A 19,083-nucleotide genomic window follows, 5' to 3' on the forward strand; every position below is an offset into this window, starting at 1 on the left:
AGTCATTTTCTTTAATGCTGTCACCCACGAATACTCCCTGATAATTTTACAGATTAAGAAGTGGTTTATATTACAATATTACGATGGTCGACTTACGTAAGAGTTTTCTCTATTTTGTCGATATCAAACGTACTTGTCCGTATATATTTTTATTAGTGCTAATTTCATATTTCTAAGAATAGAAATATATCTGCGCGCGAATTTTTGAAATATTTAGTTTTGATTTGGATTTGTTTTGCGCTCTTTTATTTTGTTGTCTTGTCAGTTGGTCATTTTCGTTACTATCGTCATTGAGAATACTGCTCTATAATTTGACTATTTAATAAAAGTTTCATATTATAATATTATAACAGTTGAATTACGTATGATTCGTCTCGATTTTGTCAATATTCTACGTATTTGTCTGTATATTCAAATTAAGAATAACATAATGTTAATTTCATATTTTTAAGAATTGAAAGATTTTTGCGCGCAAATTTTTGAAACATTTAGGCTTAATTTGGATATATTTGGCGCTCTATTGTTTTGGTGTCTCCTGAGTTAGTCATTTTCATTACAACGGTCACTCGTAAATATTCTTCAATAATTTGACAAATTAAGAAAAGTTTCATATTATCATATAATAATGGTCAAATCGTGGAAGAGTTTTCTCCATTTTTGAAATATTTAATTTCAATCTCGATTTGTTTCGCGCTCTTTATTTTGTTGTCCTGTTCAGTCATTTTCTTTACTGCTGTCACCCACAAATACTCCCCTATAATTTTACAAATTAAGAAATGTTTTATATTACAATATTACGACGGTCGACTTACGTAAGAGTTTTCTCTATTTTGTCGATATTAAACGTACTTGTCCGTATATATTTTTATTAGTGCTAATTTCATGTTTCTAAGAATAGCAATATATCTGCGCGCGAATTTTTGAATTAATATTTAGTTTTGATTTGGATTTGTTTTGCGCTCTTTTATTTTGTTGTCTTGTCAGTTGGTCATTTTCGTTACTATCGTCATTGAGAATACTGCTCTATAATTTGACTATTTAATAAAAGTTTCATATTATAATATTATAACGGTTGAATTACGTATGATTCGTCTCGATTTTGTCAATATTCTACGCATTTGTCTGTATATTCAAATTAAGAATAGCATAATGTTAATTTCATATTTTTAAGAATTGAAAGATTTTTGCGCGCAAATTTTTGAAATATTTAGGCTTAATTTGGATATATTTGGCGCTCTTTTGTTTTGGTGTCTTCTGAGTTAGTCATTTTCATTACAACGGTCACTCGTAAATATTCTTCAATAATTTGACAAAATAAGAAAAGTTTAGTATTATCATGTAATAATGGCCAAATCGTGGAAGAGTTTTCTCCATTTATTGATATCGACCACACATTTCCTTATTTCAAATTAAGATTATTTTATATATTTAAGAAAAGTAATATTTTTGCACGTAAATTGATTTTTTTTTAAGAAAACAGGACTAAATTCAATAATGAAGATTTAAACGACATCTACAAAATTGATCAAGTCGAACAAATATAAAATGATCAAATCACCGGTATTCATGAAAAGACACTCAACCGATATGTGTTAATAATATATTTACATATACATGTCTTATCTCAAATCGATTTGCCCCGATCCGTTTGAGATATCGACCATGAATGTAAATCTCATACAAACTTTAATCACTAATCACTAAGAGCCCTTTTAGCTGAGTTTAAAATTATGACTTATGACTTATTGTGATAAGTTTGGAAGTTTAAAATGTCTATTTGGGTAATTTTTGACTTATCAAAGACATGAGTTATTAAAATTGAAACAATAAAAATAAAAGTGATTTATGGATAACCTATGACTTATGAGTAATTTTTATAAAAGAAAATTTTAATAAATGAAGTTATTCAAACAAATACCTCGATTAAACTAACTTTTGGCTTCTTTAAGCCGAATTCTGGGTTATTATACTTAACATAAAATTTTCAACTAAAAGTTCAAAATGGCTTAGAGTCTGGTTTTCCACACAAACAAGCTCTAAATCAAAACCAACATTCAAAATAAAAGAGAGAAACAAACACCCAAACAACTTATGTTTACATAATTAAAGTAACTAATTATATTCTTAAAAAAAAGTAACTAATTATAGTACAAAATAAGAATAAGAAAGTCTATATTATTGAATGATGGTGAACATCCCAAGCCTTAACCACTAATAGCTTATACAATTGTTCACACATAGTCAATGTAACATTTAAACTAGCCGTTTTAAATTTATAACGATTGAGAAACAACATGAGTTTGTAACTGTTGATATTTATAACGATTGAAAAATAACATGAGTTTGTAGCTGTTGATGGATAACATGATGATGAGCTTTCAAACTGGAACGGTTGTGGATGATCCGTGCTTATATGAAGTTGTTGAAAAAATTAACAATCAATCTCTATATGTGTTATTTGAAAATAAACGGATTTACACACACACGCACACGCACATGTATATATATATATATATATATATATATATATATATATATAGATGATGTGTATATATCTGTATGTCATGTTTATACTATATATTTTTAGAAAAGTCCCCACTAAAATATATATTATTAATTAATAAAGATATAATTGTAATTAGTTATGATATATTTTAAAGTTCAAAGATTAAGTTATTTAACAATACAACCACTGAGAAAAATTGTAGAAAGGGGGTTGAATACAATCTTTTATTTTTTGAAATTTTTTACGATCATATTAAAAAATAACAGACAAAGATAAATAAAACTCACAGAAAATTAATAATGATAAAAAAGAGCTTTCAAAAATTTCAGTTGGGTTTGTTTTTGTTGGGTTTTGAGGCATAAAACACAGCGGAAACAATAATTTAAAACACGAAAATTTCAGAATTTCCCAAACTCGTCGTATGGTCCTTGTGAAAAATAATATTTAATTCGCATTTTAGATGTTTACCTTGAAAAACTTTACAAATTGGATGTGTAGTGGAGGTCCTAACTTTAATCAATCATTGTGTATCCCGCCAACAAACGATCTACGCTATAAACATATCCACACGAAAGTTTGAATGAAGGAAGCATAATACCAGCACCAAAACACGAACTGTTCTTTTTATCTCTTTCACATACCTATAGCTACCAGGGTTTAGAATATTTATCAAATAAAAACCGTTACACTATATCTAGTCATAGTGATGCTTACAATCCTAACTCTAATCCAATTAGAATTTTTAATAAAATCTGAAATTCTATTCCTAATATAATTAAGTCTCACTTAATTATCAAATACCAACTAGATATCGGATTTCATTATTTATAAATTTGAAATTCATTTATACTTTTAATTAAGTCCAACTTAATTAATAATAACTAATTCGAATTTCCTATTTAATTTGAATCTGAATTTGAATTAAATATCCATTCAAGCCTTTTTTGTGCTACCCTTTAGCTTATTATTATATTGGCAATAATTTTTATCTCTAATATTAAAATTATAAACAATGAGGTAATACATCATTGCCACCAAAGTAATAAAAATTAAATTGGTGATTTAACCTTTCATGAATAATGTTCAATGTAATATAATCCCTTTAACTTCATATTATATATTAAAGTAGAAGCATTTAATTTGTCATCCTCATCTTCAACTCGGGTTTCCTTGATCAATGAGTGGAGCTATTATTTCAAATTAACATTTGAGCGTGACCACGCATTCCGTAGTCTGACTCATACAAGATACCAATAATATCTCTTCAATAATAAGAGGATTAAGGGGTCATTTGTTAAATCTGAACAAATATTTCTGGATGATTGAAATTTCTGAATGATAGCTTATCTGAACGAAAGCTATAATGTTGTTTGTTAAATATTTTTTGAAAAGTTCTGAATACAAATTTATATAATTTTCAAAATTTAAGTGTTTCACTTTATTAAATTTAGTTTATTTATGACTATCACCTATTATTATATGTATTATTAAACTTTTATAATTAATATATAAATTATGATGGAAAAATAAAAAAAAATATTCATTTTAAAATTTTTAATTACAAATTCATATGATTTTTCAAAACGTAAGGGATTCGTAATCTAGTATTTCTCTCTATTAAATGTAGTTTATTTATGACTATCAACCATTATTATATGTTTTACTAAATTTTTATAATTAATGTGTAAATTATGATGGCAAAATGATATTCATTTAAAACTTTTTTTAATAATAAACAACGTTTGTACTAATATTTGTTCTGAGAAGGTGAGTCAAGTTGAAAAACGTTTCTTGGCTATCTGGATGGTTGAGGGAAGTTTTTGGACCCGAGTCGTCCAGCTGATTTCGCGTGTGATTCAGCTGTTAAGAACTTTATCAAACAGTCTTAACAGATAAAATGGATCGTCCAGTTCAGTTTGGGATGGTTCACTCGTTAACAAATGAGCCCTAAATCCTTTCTAGATCATTCATATTTCTCATACGATTCACAATGTACCCGAAGTACACTTATATCATTATCATGTCAATTAAAGGAAACATTTAATGTAAGTTAAGTACATTTATCATCGTATAAATATATAATGATTTCAAGTCTAAGGACCATTACATCATTATAACTGTGAGATTACGTATGACACAACAACCATGAAGAATCTCACATTGGGTCCATCCAGCACCATATATATATATATATATATATATATATATATATATATATATATATATATATATATATATATATATATATATATATTATACATGGGCACATATGATCAATAGATGTAATCATCAGTCAACAAAACACACTAGTCTTAATGAATTATCATCGTCCCATAACAATATTACTCGACTAGGGACATTTGGGAATATCAATACAGTAAAAACTCTATAAATTAATAATGTCGGGACCGGAGAAATTTATTAATTTAGAGAGTTATTAATTTATCGATAAATTAATAATTATTAATTTAAAGAGTTTTTAATCGATTATACTATACATACCAAACAAAAAAGCATACTGTATATAAATTAATATACCAAACAAAAAGACAAATTAGTTTATCCTTTTTAGAATTACACTGGAGTGAATCTTGGGAATTAACCTAAATGAGTAACTACTGTGTTCATGTGTATTGAAAATCAATAATGACTTTTGAAGTAATGGACATGAAATGTAAATAAGAAGAATAGATGTGTTCAATGTATTCTTAAGCAATTTTGGCATATATAAATTACATAAACATGTTGGAATATTCAAACCATATCTCACAAGATGGCTTCTCATCTAAGAGGTGTTGCGAAATCTAAAAAAAAACAGGCAATTATTAAATCATATTTCAATAGAGTGTAATATATTTTTTTGAGCTTTTATGAATTATTAATTTATGATTTTCTTGGGACCGAAAATTATAAAGGGATTTTCCAAAAAATTATTATCTTATTATTTTATCGAGTTTTTCAGTTTTTTACATTGGACCAAGTCGGGACCGGACAAATTTATTATTTTAGAGAGTTTATTAATTTACCGAGTATTAATTTAAAGAATTTCTACTGTACTATTCTTATAATGTCATTAATTTCCAAGTCACGTACTTAGAGATATAGAATTCATATTATATTCCAAGGACATTTATTATTTTAACATTTATATCGCTAGTAGATAAAGATATAATAAATTATACGAAATAATCAATATAATAATGTTATTAATATTCTTATGTCTTTAAACTGAAAAACATAATCTAGTGTTGTCTGTTGGGCACACACACTAACAGTTTTTCCACATAGGAGATTTTTATATTGAAGAACTATTTTATTTTGATGTACACAACTTCTTATAAAAAGAATAAGAGCTTGCTTTATAAAATATTTTTCTTAAGATTTAGGCACATCTCTCTGTTCTTAGTTGAATGAATGCTCCAAGAAGATGTACAATACTTGGTTATATATATATATCAAGTTTACAATTTCTTCTAGAAAGAAAATAAACTGACTTTTTATTTCTAGAAAAACTACAACCCTGCTCAATTCTTTGATTGTACTTTCTTGGAAATATTTGTATTGTTGATAGACTGCTTTGTTCAACACTCCCATGTTGTGTAGCTAGAAATGACAAATTTCAAAATCTTCAATATGATACTAGACCCAAATTAAGTTTAACTTACAAAATAGTTTGTACTTTATTGATAATTCATGTGACTATTGACCTTTTTCTCTGTTGTAGTTGTTACTGATAATTATTGAATTAGTCACTGATAAGTCAAATTAGTAGTCATTGATAGCTTCCATGACTAGTCGTTGATAGCTTCTAATATTATTAGTTGATAGCTTGTCTTCACTAGTCGTGGATGAGTTTAGATAGCAGTTGATTAAACTTTATTTCACATATGCTGATCGCTTAAATTTAGTCGTTGATCTTCACTTCACTTGTATAATTTACATGACACATTACACACACACACACACATATATAATATGATAGATTTTGATGGATTTGCTAGTGTATTTAACTTTTAAGAATATCTCTAAATTTTATGAGATTTATTACTTAGCTTTCAGGAACATCTCCAAATCTATGAAATTTTTAAGGATAATTTATTATTTAAAATGAATATATCAATCAAGATTTCAGACGATTGTTTTTTGGATTTTAAATATAAGCGTATTCAATAAGATATTGGGTATTCATTCATTTTTTTATATTATCCTTAAAATTGTTGGTTATTCACTTAGGATTTTATTAAATAATTTAATATCAATGATGTTTAAATATTGACTAATTTCTTTTGTATTTTTTGAAATGATTGATTTTGATGCATCTAGTGTATTTTTTATATATGAAAATTTCTCTCGAATCCACGAGATTTTGAAATTTTTTTATAGATAAGTTAAAATGCATGGATATATATAATTAATCTTGATTCTAAAGGATTTATTTGGGATTTCTATACATACACACACATAGAAATACACACAAATATTCAATTGGGTTCACAAAATTATCTTATGGTATTAAATTTGGATTAAAAATAATTCTCTAAAATATTTAAACATTCACTCAAGAATTTTGTACAATTTTTAAAAATTTTGTGATAGTTAGTTTAAATTTAATAAATAATTTAATATCGATGATGTTCATATATTTACCGACTGTTTTTTGTATTTTATAAATGGTGAATTTTGATGAATTTGTCGGTGTATATTATGTTTTTAAAAATTTCTCCAAAATGCTAAAATTGACAAAAATTATGTCAAATCTATGAGATTTTAAATCAACTCCAATGGACTTTTCTGGTATCTAAATCAGCTATAATTTTTTAAAATTCATTAATTATTATTAGTACATCTAAATCTATTAGAATGTGGAGTTTTTTTTTTGCTGACGAAAAGCGAAGAATTTATTTAAATACCTAAACTCTAGCCGGGACAAACACCTGAACTGTCAACTACATCCTGATTGTGAAACAAAAAACGAGCTAAATAAACAATCGTTTTGTTTTCAGATCGCTTAACAAATAGAATATTCAAATTCTTGAATCTAAAGAGCATTACATTAATCATATATCTCGAATAATCCAACTTACATCAGTCGTACACATAGTAGCATTGGAATTGTCCTTCACATAAGTATCATCTGTAACCCGATGTTCAGAACTATCAATTATATAAACTGATATTAGAGCGACAACTACTCCTAAAATATGAACAATTTTTTTTCGTGAAAGGTGAGCTCTTTGACAAGGCTGTCGCGTGCCTATCAAATAATAAAATATCTAACTAGACCTCCTAACTATGTAGTAGGGTAAGTCAGAGTCGATCCCACAGAGACAAACGTATCAAACACTAGTTATTCCCGATTCAATCCAACTAACAAGAAACACAATAAAAATATTGAGAGATAAATAAACTAATACAAATAAAATCTAGAAAACAATTAACCAAAAATATCTAGAATCAAGTATCTCCACTAGCATGAATCAATGCAATTATGATTTTCTCCCCCAATTAATCAGATAAATTACCCAAGAGGAAAGATGCTCCCTATAAAATACCAATAATCTCTTTCAAGTATTAATGGCTTCTCTAAAATACAATCAAACCTATTTCCATGGTATCATGCAGTTTAGAGACATTAAACATAGCATCCTAGCTTCCAAACAATTCCTTCTACCTATTTCCATGGAGAAGTTCATGTCCTTATTGGATATATCACAACCATCTAAATCCAACTTCCGATGGTAGATAGATATCGGTTCAAACAATACACAAAATCACGTCTGACCTGTAATTGTTAATCAGCACAACTCAATAAGCAAGAGCAAATAACCTTATCAACCGAAGATCATCGAAAATCATGCATCAACCATAACTAGGGTTCAACTTAATTCCAGAATAAAATCTACTCTAGCATAATAGATAAATAAAAGAAAATAAAGATGGATTATACAATGAAGTCTTCAATCCCGAAGTCTTGAAGAAGAAGAAGAAGACAAAGTGTTTTTACCTAACTTATTTATACAATACAATCTCCTCCTAATCTCTAATGTCTATCTCTATAAATATATATGATTTTAATGCTTACAAGGAAATACAAAACAGTTTCCCAAACGGAATTGGATTCTCCAAAATTCGTAGCAGATTTTTCTCTCCAGTTTCTGGGCTGATTCTGTTGGATTTTGGATATTGGACCATCTCTGAATTAAAGAAAATTCTATAAGCTTCGCGTGGGCGGTAAGATCACCCAATTCTGACTTCTAGAACTCAAGATATGGCCCAAACAGTGAGTCAAGTGCAAATAATCCAACAATTCTGAATTTCCTTATAATTTATCTTCAAATTAAGCTTTTTATTCCAATTTCCTCCAAGTTTAGGAACTCCTTGCTTCCTACAATAAAACATTAAAATCTATTAAATAAATATCCAATTAAATGCAAAATATAATAAATATGAGAAATAAAATCATATAAAATATATGTAAAAATATACTCTATCACTCTTGCAATATTGACCACCATGCCAGATTCAATGTCAGGCTTGCGGATCACCCAAAACAAAATATAAATCCTTCTTATAAGAAGTAACGCAAGCCATAACAAAACACATGAAGACATCAAAGCACAAAACAAAAACATCGAACATCCTAAAAAACTGGACATGACATTGATAACAAGATACTCAACAAAAACTCATTCAAAAAGATCATATCTTGATTTTATTAAAAAAAAAACTAATAAACACGAGAGAGGATGGAAAAACGAAGATATTTAATCAATAAAGGGATGAAGATGGAAGAGCGAAGGCGCTGAAACCCTAATTTTGCAAGTGACTCTCAAAACTGCAAACCCTAATAAGTTAGAACTAAAGCGATAACATAACTCCTTTTGCAAAATGTGGGTTAAATACACTCCAATATTTTAATTTTCTTAATTCCCAATTGTATAAGATCACTGGGCTGTATTGAATTCTGAATTCGATAGATTAATAATAATGCATGAATTTTATGAAATAAATAAAATCCACCTGTTTGAATAATATGTGATTTTAGTGGATATTAGATAATCAATAAATATTACCAAATTTTTTAAAAAAAACTTTAAAATACTAATTATGTATTCTCGAAATTTTAAAAACAATATAAATTATTAATTGAATATCTCTAAATTTCAGTTTTTTAAATATAAAATCAAAACACCTCAATTTTTTATATTAAGAAAATTCTAAGGAAACAGAATCAAATATACCAATGAATTTGTTCAGGAAAATGCTGAATAATTTACCATTACTGGCCACTGCGGACCAAAAACCTTACCAGATCCAAATAGTTTAAAAGAAAAAATATATGTTGGCCCAAATTGAAGAAACTATTTGGGCTGCTACATTTTTAGCGTTGTTTTCTTTTCAAATGAGACGAAAACAACATAAACACATACAAAAATATCATCAAACAGAGCCTCATATCGAACCAGTTGATTAGCGCGATGAACTGGGTTTGGAGGTACTCTGATCGTTGTGCTTTTGGGTGCACGCCAAGTGTTTGTTAATGAACCAAAGAGAAGATGGCGATGCAAGAAAAGGCGACCACGCGAGAAAGAATGAGATTCAGAAGCTTATGGTGCAGCGAAGAAATTAGACTTTTTTTTTAGTAATGAAATATAACATAAGATTCATATGGGTATTCTATGATATCTTAAGATTTTAGATGAATTAGAAAGAGCGAAAAAACAAACCGACTATAATTCGAAACAAAATATTGATAAATTAAGGCTCTAAATTATAACAAAATTCCAAGCCACTCACTTTTTCCACAGACTTGTTTTTCTACAAGTCTCTGCTTGTGACTGCCTGCCTTCACTAAGCAATTATCATGGAAATATAATTTAATCTTTGATTTTCTTCTGTAGCATAATCTTCCATAATGTGTGCACAAAACTTTGAACACTACACACATTATTTGCACCCCTTGAGCTTGATCATTACAGTGCACCTTGTATTACTTATCAACATCCCAGTTTATAATGCTCAACTTGACTACGGGAAGTACTACTCGGAGTGCAGCAACAATGCCACTCTCAGATGCGGCGAGACGACACTCGGTCCCATAATCTACCCTTTCTGGGGACAAAATATTCGACCTTCGTATTGCGGTCTTGAAGGATTTGAGTTCAGTTGTGAAAATAATGAGATTCCTGTTATAGATATTGGTTCAGGCAACAAGTATCGTGTAGCAGATATCTATCCACTTGCTGGGGAGATCATCTTAAATCGTTATGCTCATAAATTGGAAGAGACTTGTGCTCCAAAGTTCAGTAGCACCACATTAAACACAAAACTGTTCGAGTACGGTCCAGGCACAGAGGATCTCTACATGTTCTACGGGTGTCCCCTTGACCTACATGTACGACTTAAGTTGGGAATTCCCAACAATTTTACTTGCAGAACTCGTGAGAAGCATACACAAGTTATTTTTGGGGTGGAATCACATCTCAAAGATGATCTTCACAGGCTTAACAAATTGTGCGAACCTCCTATCAGAGTCCCAGTTAACTGGACTGACATTGAGAATCTGCCCACGGATGTAAATCGGCTGCTGGAACAACTATCAGAGCGGAGTTTTGTTATTCATCACAAAATAAACTATACAGCATGTCAAGATTGTTTGGGACCTGGTAGAGTGTGTTGGAATGGCGCAGAGGTTGGAGTAAATTCCAGTTGTCTGTCCAAGCCAGTGAAGCCAAGCAGACAAGTGAAGCCAGGCAAGCTTAAATATTTGTTTATTATTTGAAACTGGAATTACAATAGTGGACAAGATTTTCATTGGTTAACATGTGTTCTGTATGTGTATAAAGCTCAAAGACTCAGAGGTAATCTAAATACCATCTTCAATGAACTTTTTCTTCTTTTCTTCAAAATATGAAATAGAGGAACTACAAAGTCTGAAGCATTGTTGAAATATGAAATCTGCACATGTCTATCAAACTAATTTAAAAAGTTAAACCATGAGAAAACAAATCAATTCTTTCTTATTTATCATCTTCTCACCCTGGTTCCTCCGTTACCTCTTTAGATATAAATCACTACACACTTATTTATTATGTATGCCCAACACTTTGAACATCACTACACAAAAGGGGTTCATATACACCAAAAGGGATTGCAAATTCCCCCAAAAGGGGTAGTATTAGTATATGTGTGTCATATACAAATCAAGCATATCGGAATACTGGAACATATCATGTCCTAAAATTGTATATTCTATTAGTGGTTCATATGATATGCTTTTTCCAGAGATGTTTGCGCAAATATGAAATTATGTCTTCAATTTTCAGTCGCTTGATTTATTTTATTTGTACAGCTGCGAAGTCTGTAATTAAATTTAAGATCATGATGCTTCAAATTAGTTTGTTTCTTTCTTTAATATGAACAAATACAAAAACTAATGAAGTGTCCATTACTCCATTATTGACAGGTAAACCTCAGGATGGGAGATTAAAGATTGGCATAGGTAGTCCATTGTTCACTTCAATTCTTATTAACTGAGTAGTTATAGTTTTCTGTTCAAATGAAATTTGTCTAGAATCAGTGGTTTCAATGAATTTTGCATTTTACTTGTCGCAGGTGGTGTAGCAGTAATTTCCATGCTTCTCTTGTTATTGTTCATCTTCATCTGCTATCATCGGATCAAAACCAGGCATGAATCATCTTCCTATCCAAAAGATGTCGAGGCTTTCATCAGGAACTATGCATCTTCAAAACCCTGCAGATTTAGATACGCTACTCTAAAAAAAATAACAACTTCTTTTAAATATGAATTAGGCAAAGGTGGGTATGGAAATGTTTATAAAGGCCGTTTAACAGATGGTCGAGTCGTGGCAGTGAAGGTTTTAAATGAAACAAAAGGAAATGGAGAGGAATTTATAAATGAAGTTGCAAGCATTGGCAGGACTTCTCATGTCAATGTTGTCACTCTACTGGGATATGTTTACGAAGGTAAGAAGCGAGCTCTTATATATGAGTATATGCCTAATGGATCTCTGGAAAAGTTCATCCATGGAACTACTCCTTCATTGAAAGGTCAAATTCTCAGCTGGGAAAAGTTGTACAACATTGCAATTGGAATAGCTCGAGGGCTGGAGTACCTGCATTGTGGCTGCAACACACAAATTTTACATTTTGACATTAAGCCACATAATATCCTTCTTGACAAGGATTTTTGCCCAAAGATATCTGATTTCGGCCTGGCAAAGTTGTACAATAGGGAAAAAAGTATATTATCTTCTATAATGCATGCTAGAGGAACCATTGGCTATATTGCTCCTGAAGTAATTAGTAGAAATTTTGGACCAGTGTCACATAAGTCTGATGTCTATAGCTACGGGATGATGATTCTGGAAATGGTTGGAGGAAGGAAAAACGTTGATGCTAGAGCAGCTCGCACTAGTGAAATATATTTTCCCAGATGGGTTTACAAGCATATCCATGATAATGAAGAAACAAGTTCTGCAGATAATATAACGGAAGAGGAAAACCATGTAGTACGGAAGATGATGATCGTGGGACTGTGGTGCATACAGACTAATCCAGCACACAGACCATCAATTAGCAAGGTGATGGAAATGTTTGAAGGTGATTCAGCAGCTCTGGAAATGCCACCCAAGCCATACATGTGTTCTCCACCCTCTTCACCATAAAATGTTCAACTCTTGCCACGTTACCAACTTATGGTACACCCCATCTTTATCATCATCTGATTCTATGTATTATTACTCATCATCCAGTATTACTCATGAGTCAGCAACTCTCCCAATGTTAATCAGTATGTACGCTCCAGTTAAGCTTAAGCGAAGTTCATTCTGATGATACAATCGTGATGACGTATGCAAGTAGATGCATTGTTTCTGTTTGTAATCAATTTTTTTTGTGCATCAGATAAGTAACTGGTCATGAACTTCTTTCTAATCATTTTAGTGGAAAGAACATTTTCCTTGTTTCTCATCTGTTTTAGTCTTCATGCTAAAGTCTTAGGTAATGTTGTGCAGAGCAATGTCAAAGAGTGGTTGATCCACCTGTTACTGTCCAGATATTGCAGTAGTATTTTATTTTCGATGGGGGTGAATTAATTAGAACAGAAATTGTGATAAGAGTGATCAATAAACCATGATCACTAATTGTATCAAAGTTCTGAATTTAGGATGTTCTCACGGTGATGAAAGCTGGGCATATTTCATCTTATCCAAAAGATGTTGAGGCTTTCATTAGGAAACACAGATCTTCAATACCCCAGGGGATTTAGATACTCTGAACTAAAAAAAAAATAACCAATTTATTTAAGGCTAAATGCCCTTTTAATCCTTAATTTTTGGGGGTGTGTACCGATACGGCCTCAATATTTTAACTCGGCCGATTCAACCCTCGAAGTATCCAATATGTTCCGATTAGGCCTCATATTGGTATAAAGCAAAAAAATGATATATAACGGATGGACAATCATGACATTTACACTCGTGAGGTTTAAAAGGACATTAAACATTGAGGGTTAAAAGGAACATCTAATATATTTTAATGTATTCTTTACGGGTTAGAACTCAGAAGGAACATCATCATGTATTCTTTAGGGGTTAAAATGAACGAGCAAACTTTATCTTCAATAGTAATTGGCAAGTTTACCCTCCGTTATATACCTTTTTTGGCTTTATACCGGTATGAGGGCTAATCAGAACATATCTGATACTTGGAGGGTCGAATCGGCCAAGTTAATATATTGAGGCCACATCGGTACACACCCCCAAACATTGAGGGTTAAGAGGGTATTAAGCCTTTATTTAAAGACCAATTAGATACTCTGCACTAAAGAAAATAACCAATTCGTTTAAACCTTAACATGCTGCTGCTTGTTAACCTCCTCTGAATAGGCTGGAATTTACAGGAGAATAAAAGTGATCAATTGTTTGATTTACAATACAATGGAGTCTGTATATGCAAAGATGATGCTATGTAACATGCATGAGATTTTGATTTAAAAATTAAAAATTCCCTTCAGCATCTTCCTTGAATCTCCTTTAAAGATTTATGTACTTCTTCCATAGATGGTCTCATTTCCCTCTCGCTTTGCAGACACCTGAATGCTAGCTCTGCCACATCCGCAATCATGTTTCTTACTTCCCCATCTGATTCAAATCCTAAATTTGTATCCACGAGCTCATGCAATGCATCGGCTTGAATCTTGTTTATGGCCAATTTAGCTAAGTTTATCTCATGGCGATGCCTACTGATATCAACTGCAGGCATTGATGAGATGAGCTCAATCAAAACGACTCCAAAGCTATAAACATCACTTTTATCCGTAAGCTGGTAGCATTGGTGATACTCAGGGTCCACATATCCCGGAGTACCTTGGGGGACTGTGGAGACGTGTGTCACATTGGTGGGGAATAAACGCGACAAGCCAAAATCTGCAACTTTGACACGAAAGCTGCTGTCTAACAGAATGTTCGTGGTCTTCACATCTCGGTGGATCATGGATGACATCTGAAGCATGAAGATACGACAATGCACTTGCCGTTTCTATGGCAATGCTTAGCCTTGTTTTCCATGCAAGGCTACCTGGCTGTGCGCTGTCACCATGGAGATGATCAGCAACCATGCCATTGGGTATGTATTCATAAACAAGTAGAAGCTTTCTGCCCTGATGAGAGGTGCTTCCGTAGAGGACCACTAAGTTCGGGTGGTGCAACCCTGCCAGAATAACAATCTCATTCATGAACTGCTCAACTCTCTTGAAATTGTTTTCATACAGTCGCTTAACAGCAACCTCCCGTCCATCTGTAAGTTTGCCTAATTGAGCCAGATAAACGTAATTAAAGCATTAAGTACATTCTTGCGCAAAACCTCTCATTATAGTGTAAAATGAAATAAACACAGTATATGCAGTTTCGGAAGGCTCAATATGAGGAGCATATAGTAAATTTTTAAAGCGTAAAAAATATACCTTTGTAGACTGTTCCAAAACCTCCACTGCCAAGTTCATTGCCCGAATCAAAAAAGTTGGTGGCCTTTTCCAGTTCACTGTAGGAGAATGTTGGGACTCCCATGCAAGTACCCTCTTTTCCAAGATCAGACATTGTGGAGGAATTAAATGATACATTTGGAGATATCCCAGATGGACCATGCTTAGCTTTTCTGCGACGGTAAAGGATGAAGATAACTAATAGCAAGAGAAGCATAACCCCTCCTGATGTACCAACTGCTACACCAACTGCAGCAAGGAGATAAACAAAAAAAAAAAAAAAGAACTATTACACTTCATTTGTAAAGACCAAAGTATTTCTAATTAACTTGATAACTTTATGTGAACTATCATACTACCTATGCGAATCTTCTTGCCCGTGTTGTTTCCTGTCAGGAGTACGAACCAAATCAGCACTTGTAACAAAGATATAATGTTTGTGAAATGAAATACGTCTGAACCATCATGATCTTGAACAACTAAGGTATGGAATACAATATAAAGTGTTTCATACATTCTTGTTTTTTTCAGGTAAGACTAAGTTATGGATATTATATATCTTAATAGACTGGAAATGAACAGGTAACGTAACTATTGCAATTAACCCTACGAAAGCGCTGTCTGAAAAAACAAACAGTTAACCCTACTGTAAACGCGACTCTGTTCCAAACGACAACATTGCTGAAGGCACATCTAGTTAAATCATAAGAGCAATTTCCCTACGAAAGCGGTGCTCTGCTATTATCATTCCACCTTTAAACTTTAAATTTCGACAAATAGTAGCACACTTGTTCCTAGATTGTTTAAAGACACAGAAGCTAAGAAGAAAAGAAGAAAAAGTTCATTCAAAAATGTATTTAGATTACCTCTGAGCCTTTGAGCTTAATTACACATACAGTACACATGTTAACCATTGATAATGTTTTCCATTATTGTAATTCCAGTTTCAAATAATAAAAAATAATTAAGCTTGCCTGGCTTCCCTGGCATGGACAGACAACTAGAATTTACTCCAACCTCTGCGCCATTCCAACACACTCTACCAGTACCAGCTCCCCAACAATCTCGACATGCTGTTTCATTTATTTTGTAATAAACAGCAAATTTCCGCTCTGAAAGTCGTTGCAGCAGCTGAGTTACATTTGTGGGTAAATTTTCAAGGTCGGTCCAGTTAACTGGGACCCTGATGGGAGGTTTGCACAATTTGTTAAGCCTGTGAAGATCATCTTTGAGATGTGATTCCACCCCAAAAATAACTTTTGTACGCTTCTCACGAGTTCTGCAAGTAAAATTGTTGGGAATTCCCAACTTAAGTCGTACATGTAGGTCAAGGGGACAACCGTAGAACATGTAGAGATCCTCTGTGCCTGGACCGTACTCAAACAGTTTTGTGTTTAATGTGGTGCTACTGAACTTTGGAGCACAAGTCTCTTTCAATTTATGAGCATAACGATTTAAGATGATCTCCCCAGCAAGTGAATAGATATCTGCTACACGATACTTGTTGCCTGAACCAATATCCATAACAGGAATCTCATTATTTTTTGTATTATTTTCACAACTGAGCTCAAATTCTTTAAGGCCGCAATATGAAGGTCGAATAGTTTCTCCCCAGAAAGGGTAGTATACAAGACCGAGTGTCGTCTCACCGCATCTGAAAGTAGCATTCTTACTGCACTCCGAGTAGTACTTCCCATAGTCCACTTGAGCATCATAAACAGGGATGTTGATAAGTAATACAAGGTGGATCGTGATGATCAAACTGATTGGGTGGAAATAATATATGCGAGGTTTCAAGTGTTTGACACACATTATAGCAGAGTTTCTTTGCAAGAACTCAAGAATCAAGTGATGATTATGGAATATTCAAAAGGAGCAGTAGGATATATTATTTTAAAGGAAAAAAAGTTCGCAACCAATGAATATGCAAACATTTGCAAAAGACAAGCCTGTGGAAAAGCTATTGGGTGCGAAGACTTGGGAATAAACCGAAATGCTTATGGTCAACTGTGGAATCTGTGAATACGTAAACAGGCAAGAACCAAGCTTAAAATGAAGTATATTACTATCAAGTTCATATATACAAATCAAATGAATTAAGGGTTATTTTCAAAAAAAAAAAAAAAGTGGTGTAGTGACCTGGTCAAGGAGTATGGTAGTGTATGCATGTTACTCACGCATGTTTAGTCCAAGACGTTTGTGGATTTCACAAAGTGATGCGACACTTGTTCCAGATATTTGTGTTGATTATTTTGCAGAGAAATGACATGCAGTTGGTTTATTAATTGGTGCAAGACTCCAAGTTATTTAAGAGTCAACTCCACAACTTTCTACCTGTAGTGAAGCTTGGGTTGTGCTTGATAGCTTAGTCATGGGTTCTCCAGTAGATCTTTCAAGTAAGAACCTCTTATATTTATGGGAAATTACCAAAATTCAGTCTCGAAATAAAATGTATTGCCTCTGTTTTTTTATATGACGCTTGACTTTTTGCACACATCTCAGTGAGCTTTGACCGGGCACTTATACATATTATTTTTAAAATTTTTCCTTTTTTGAAGTGAACTATCTTTTATCTACTTTTATTCAAAAACGGAAAATTTAAAAAATAATACTTTTAAAGTAGTAATTAACAAGTGTCTTGAATTATCATTTCTACTGATGAAACTAGGACCGTCGAGAAAGTTGATCATTTCTTTTTTCTTTTAAGTCGAGGGATCATTTTTACTAGTAATCTCCGACCTTACTTGTACTGCAAAAAGGATTAATGGCTGAATCTGCAGTAACCAGTTAACTTATTTCCCACTGCAGTTAAGTCAGAGACTGAAGTTCAGATTCTGCAGTCACAAACTCACAACTGACACAGCCAACTTTTTTCTAATATCATATTTAACTGTACTTGCACAATTTTATTTGTAAATTTTCTAATACGTATGTAATATTGAATCTAAATCTCCCTCGGCATGTTATGAATTACTTGAATTGTTTGTAAAGTGCCACCAGATTTATTTGCAATGACTAGAAATCCTAGGTCACCAAATCGAAGGCGGTGAATGCAAATTACAGGCAGCCAGTAACGACATTAGCATCACTGTGATGGCCGAAGTGATACAACAGGAACAAATATGTTTAAGGCCTTTGAGTATAAACACTAGTGTCTTTTTTGCACAAGTCATATTTGGTAAAAATGTGGCTTAATTTCGGAGAATATACAAGTTGCACTACACTGATGGTGGCTTGTAAACACTTGTGCGTAATGAAGTTGCCCATATTTTCCAGACCACAGTAGCACAGTAGCAGTTGAGACATATAAATACTGTAACTAAAATTCCAGGCCACTAATGTGCAACTTCTTCTCCCTTTGGAAATTACATGCAGGTCTCGTTTGGTACGATGCAACTAAAATTAAACAATTAAGAAACAAAGTGTGCGAGCATGATTGTAATTTATATGTCAAGGAGGATTGTTCCCGTGCTGCTGTGCACAAGACATTAGAACGTCAAGGACAATTCTTTCGTCCCTCACTTCACTTAAAGCACAACAAAACTATGCTACTTGCTATATAGTGAATTAAACT

The 19,083-nt window shown here is 32.1% G+C and overlaps 2 protein-coding genes and 1 pseudogene across 2 annotated transcripts; 2 read left to right on the forward strand and 1 right to left on the reverse strand.

Moving 5' to 3' along the window:
- The first annotated feature begins 9,839 nt into the window (after positions 1-9,839).
- On the forward strand, positions 9,840-13,596 carry LOC108211235 (rust resistance kinase Lr10). The gene is made up of 2 exons (XM_064089250.1): positions 9,840-12,008; positions 12,122-13,596. Exon 2 carries the CDS (start codon positions 12,142-12,144, stop codon positions 13,192-13,194), a length of 1,053 nt encoding a protein of 350 aa, XP_063945320.1. The 5' UTR covers positions 9,840-12,008; positions 12,122-12,141; the 3' UTR covers positions 13,195-13,596.
- On the forward strand, positions 10,422-12,043 carry LOC135151561 (uncharacterized). Its single transcript, XM_064090097.1, has 2 exons — positions 10,422-11,259; positions 11,973-12,043. Exons 1-2 carry the CDS (start codon positions 10,422-10,424, stop codon positions 12,041-12,043), a joined length of 909 nt encoding a protein of 302 aa, XP_063946167.1.
- A 755-nt stretch (positions 13,597-14,351) lies between the features above and the next one.
- Positions 14,352-17,571, reverse strand: LOC108211236 (LEAF RUST 10 DISEASE-RESISTANCE LOCUS RECEPTOR-LIKE PROTEIN KINASE-like 1.3; annotated as a pseudogene).
- Positions 17,572-19,083: the final 1,512 nt, after the last annotated feature.

Source organism: Daucus carota, chromosome 3 (assembly GCF_001625215.2).
Source record: "Daucus carota subsp. sativus chromosome 3, DH1 v3.0, whole genome shotgun sequence".
NCBI lineage: Eukaryota > Viridiplantae > Streptophyta > Magnoliopsida > Apiales > Apiaceae > Daucus > Daucus carota.

Excerpts from the sequence above, each read along its gene's own strand:
- LOC108211235 (XM_064089250.1), top strand. The coding sequence starts at position 12,142 with ATGCTTCTCTTGTTATTGTTCATCTTCATCTGCTATCATCGGATCAAA.
- LOC135151561 (XM_064090097.1), top strand. The coding sequence starts at position 10,422 with ATGTGTGCACAAAACTTTGAACACTACACACATTATTTGCACCCCTTG. Across the intron at positions 11,260-11,972 it reads AAGCAGACAAGTGAAGCCAG|GTAAACCTCAGGATGGGAGA; the intron begins GCAAGCTTAAAT and ends CATTATTGACAG.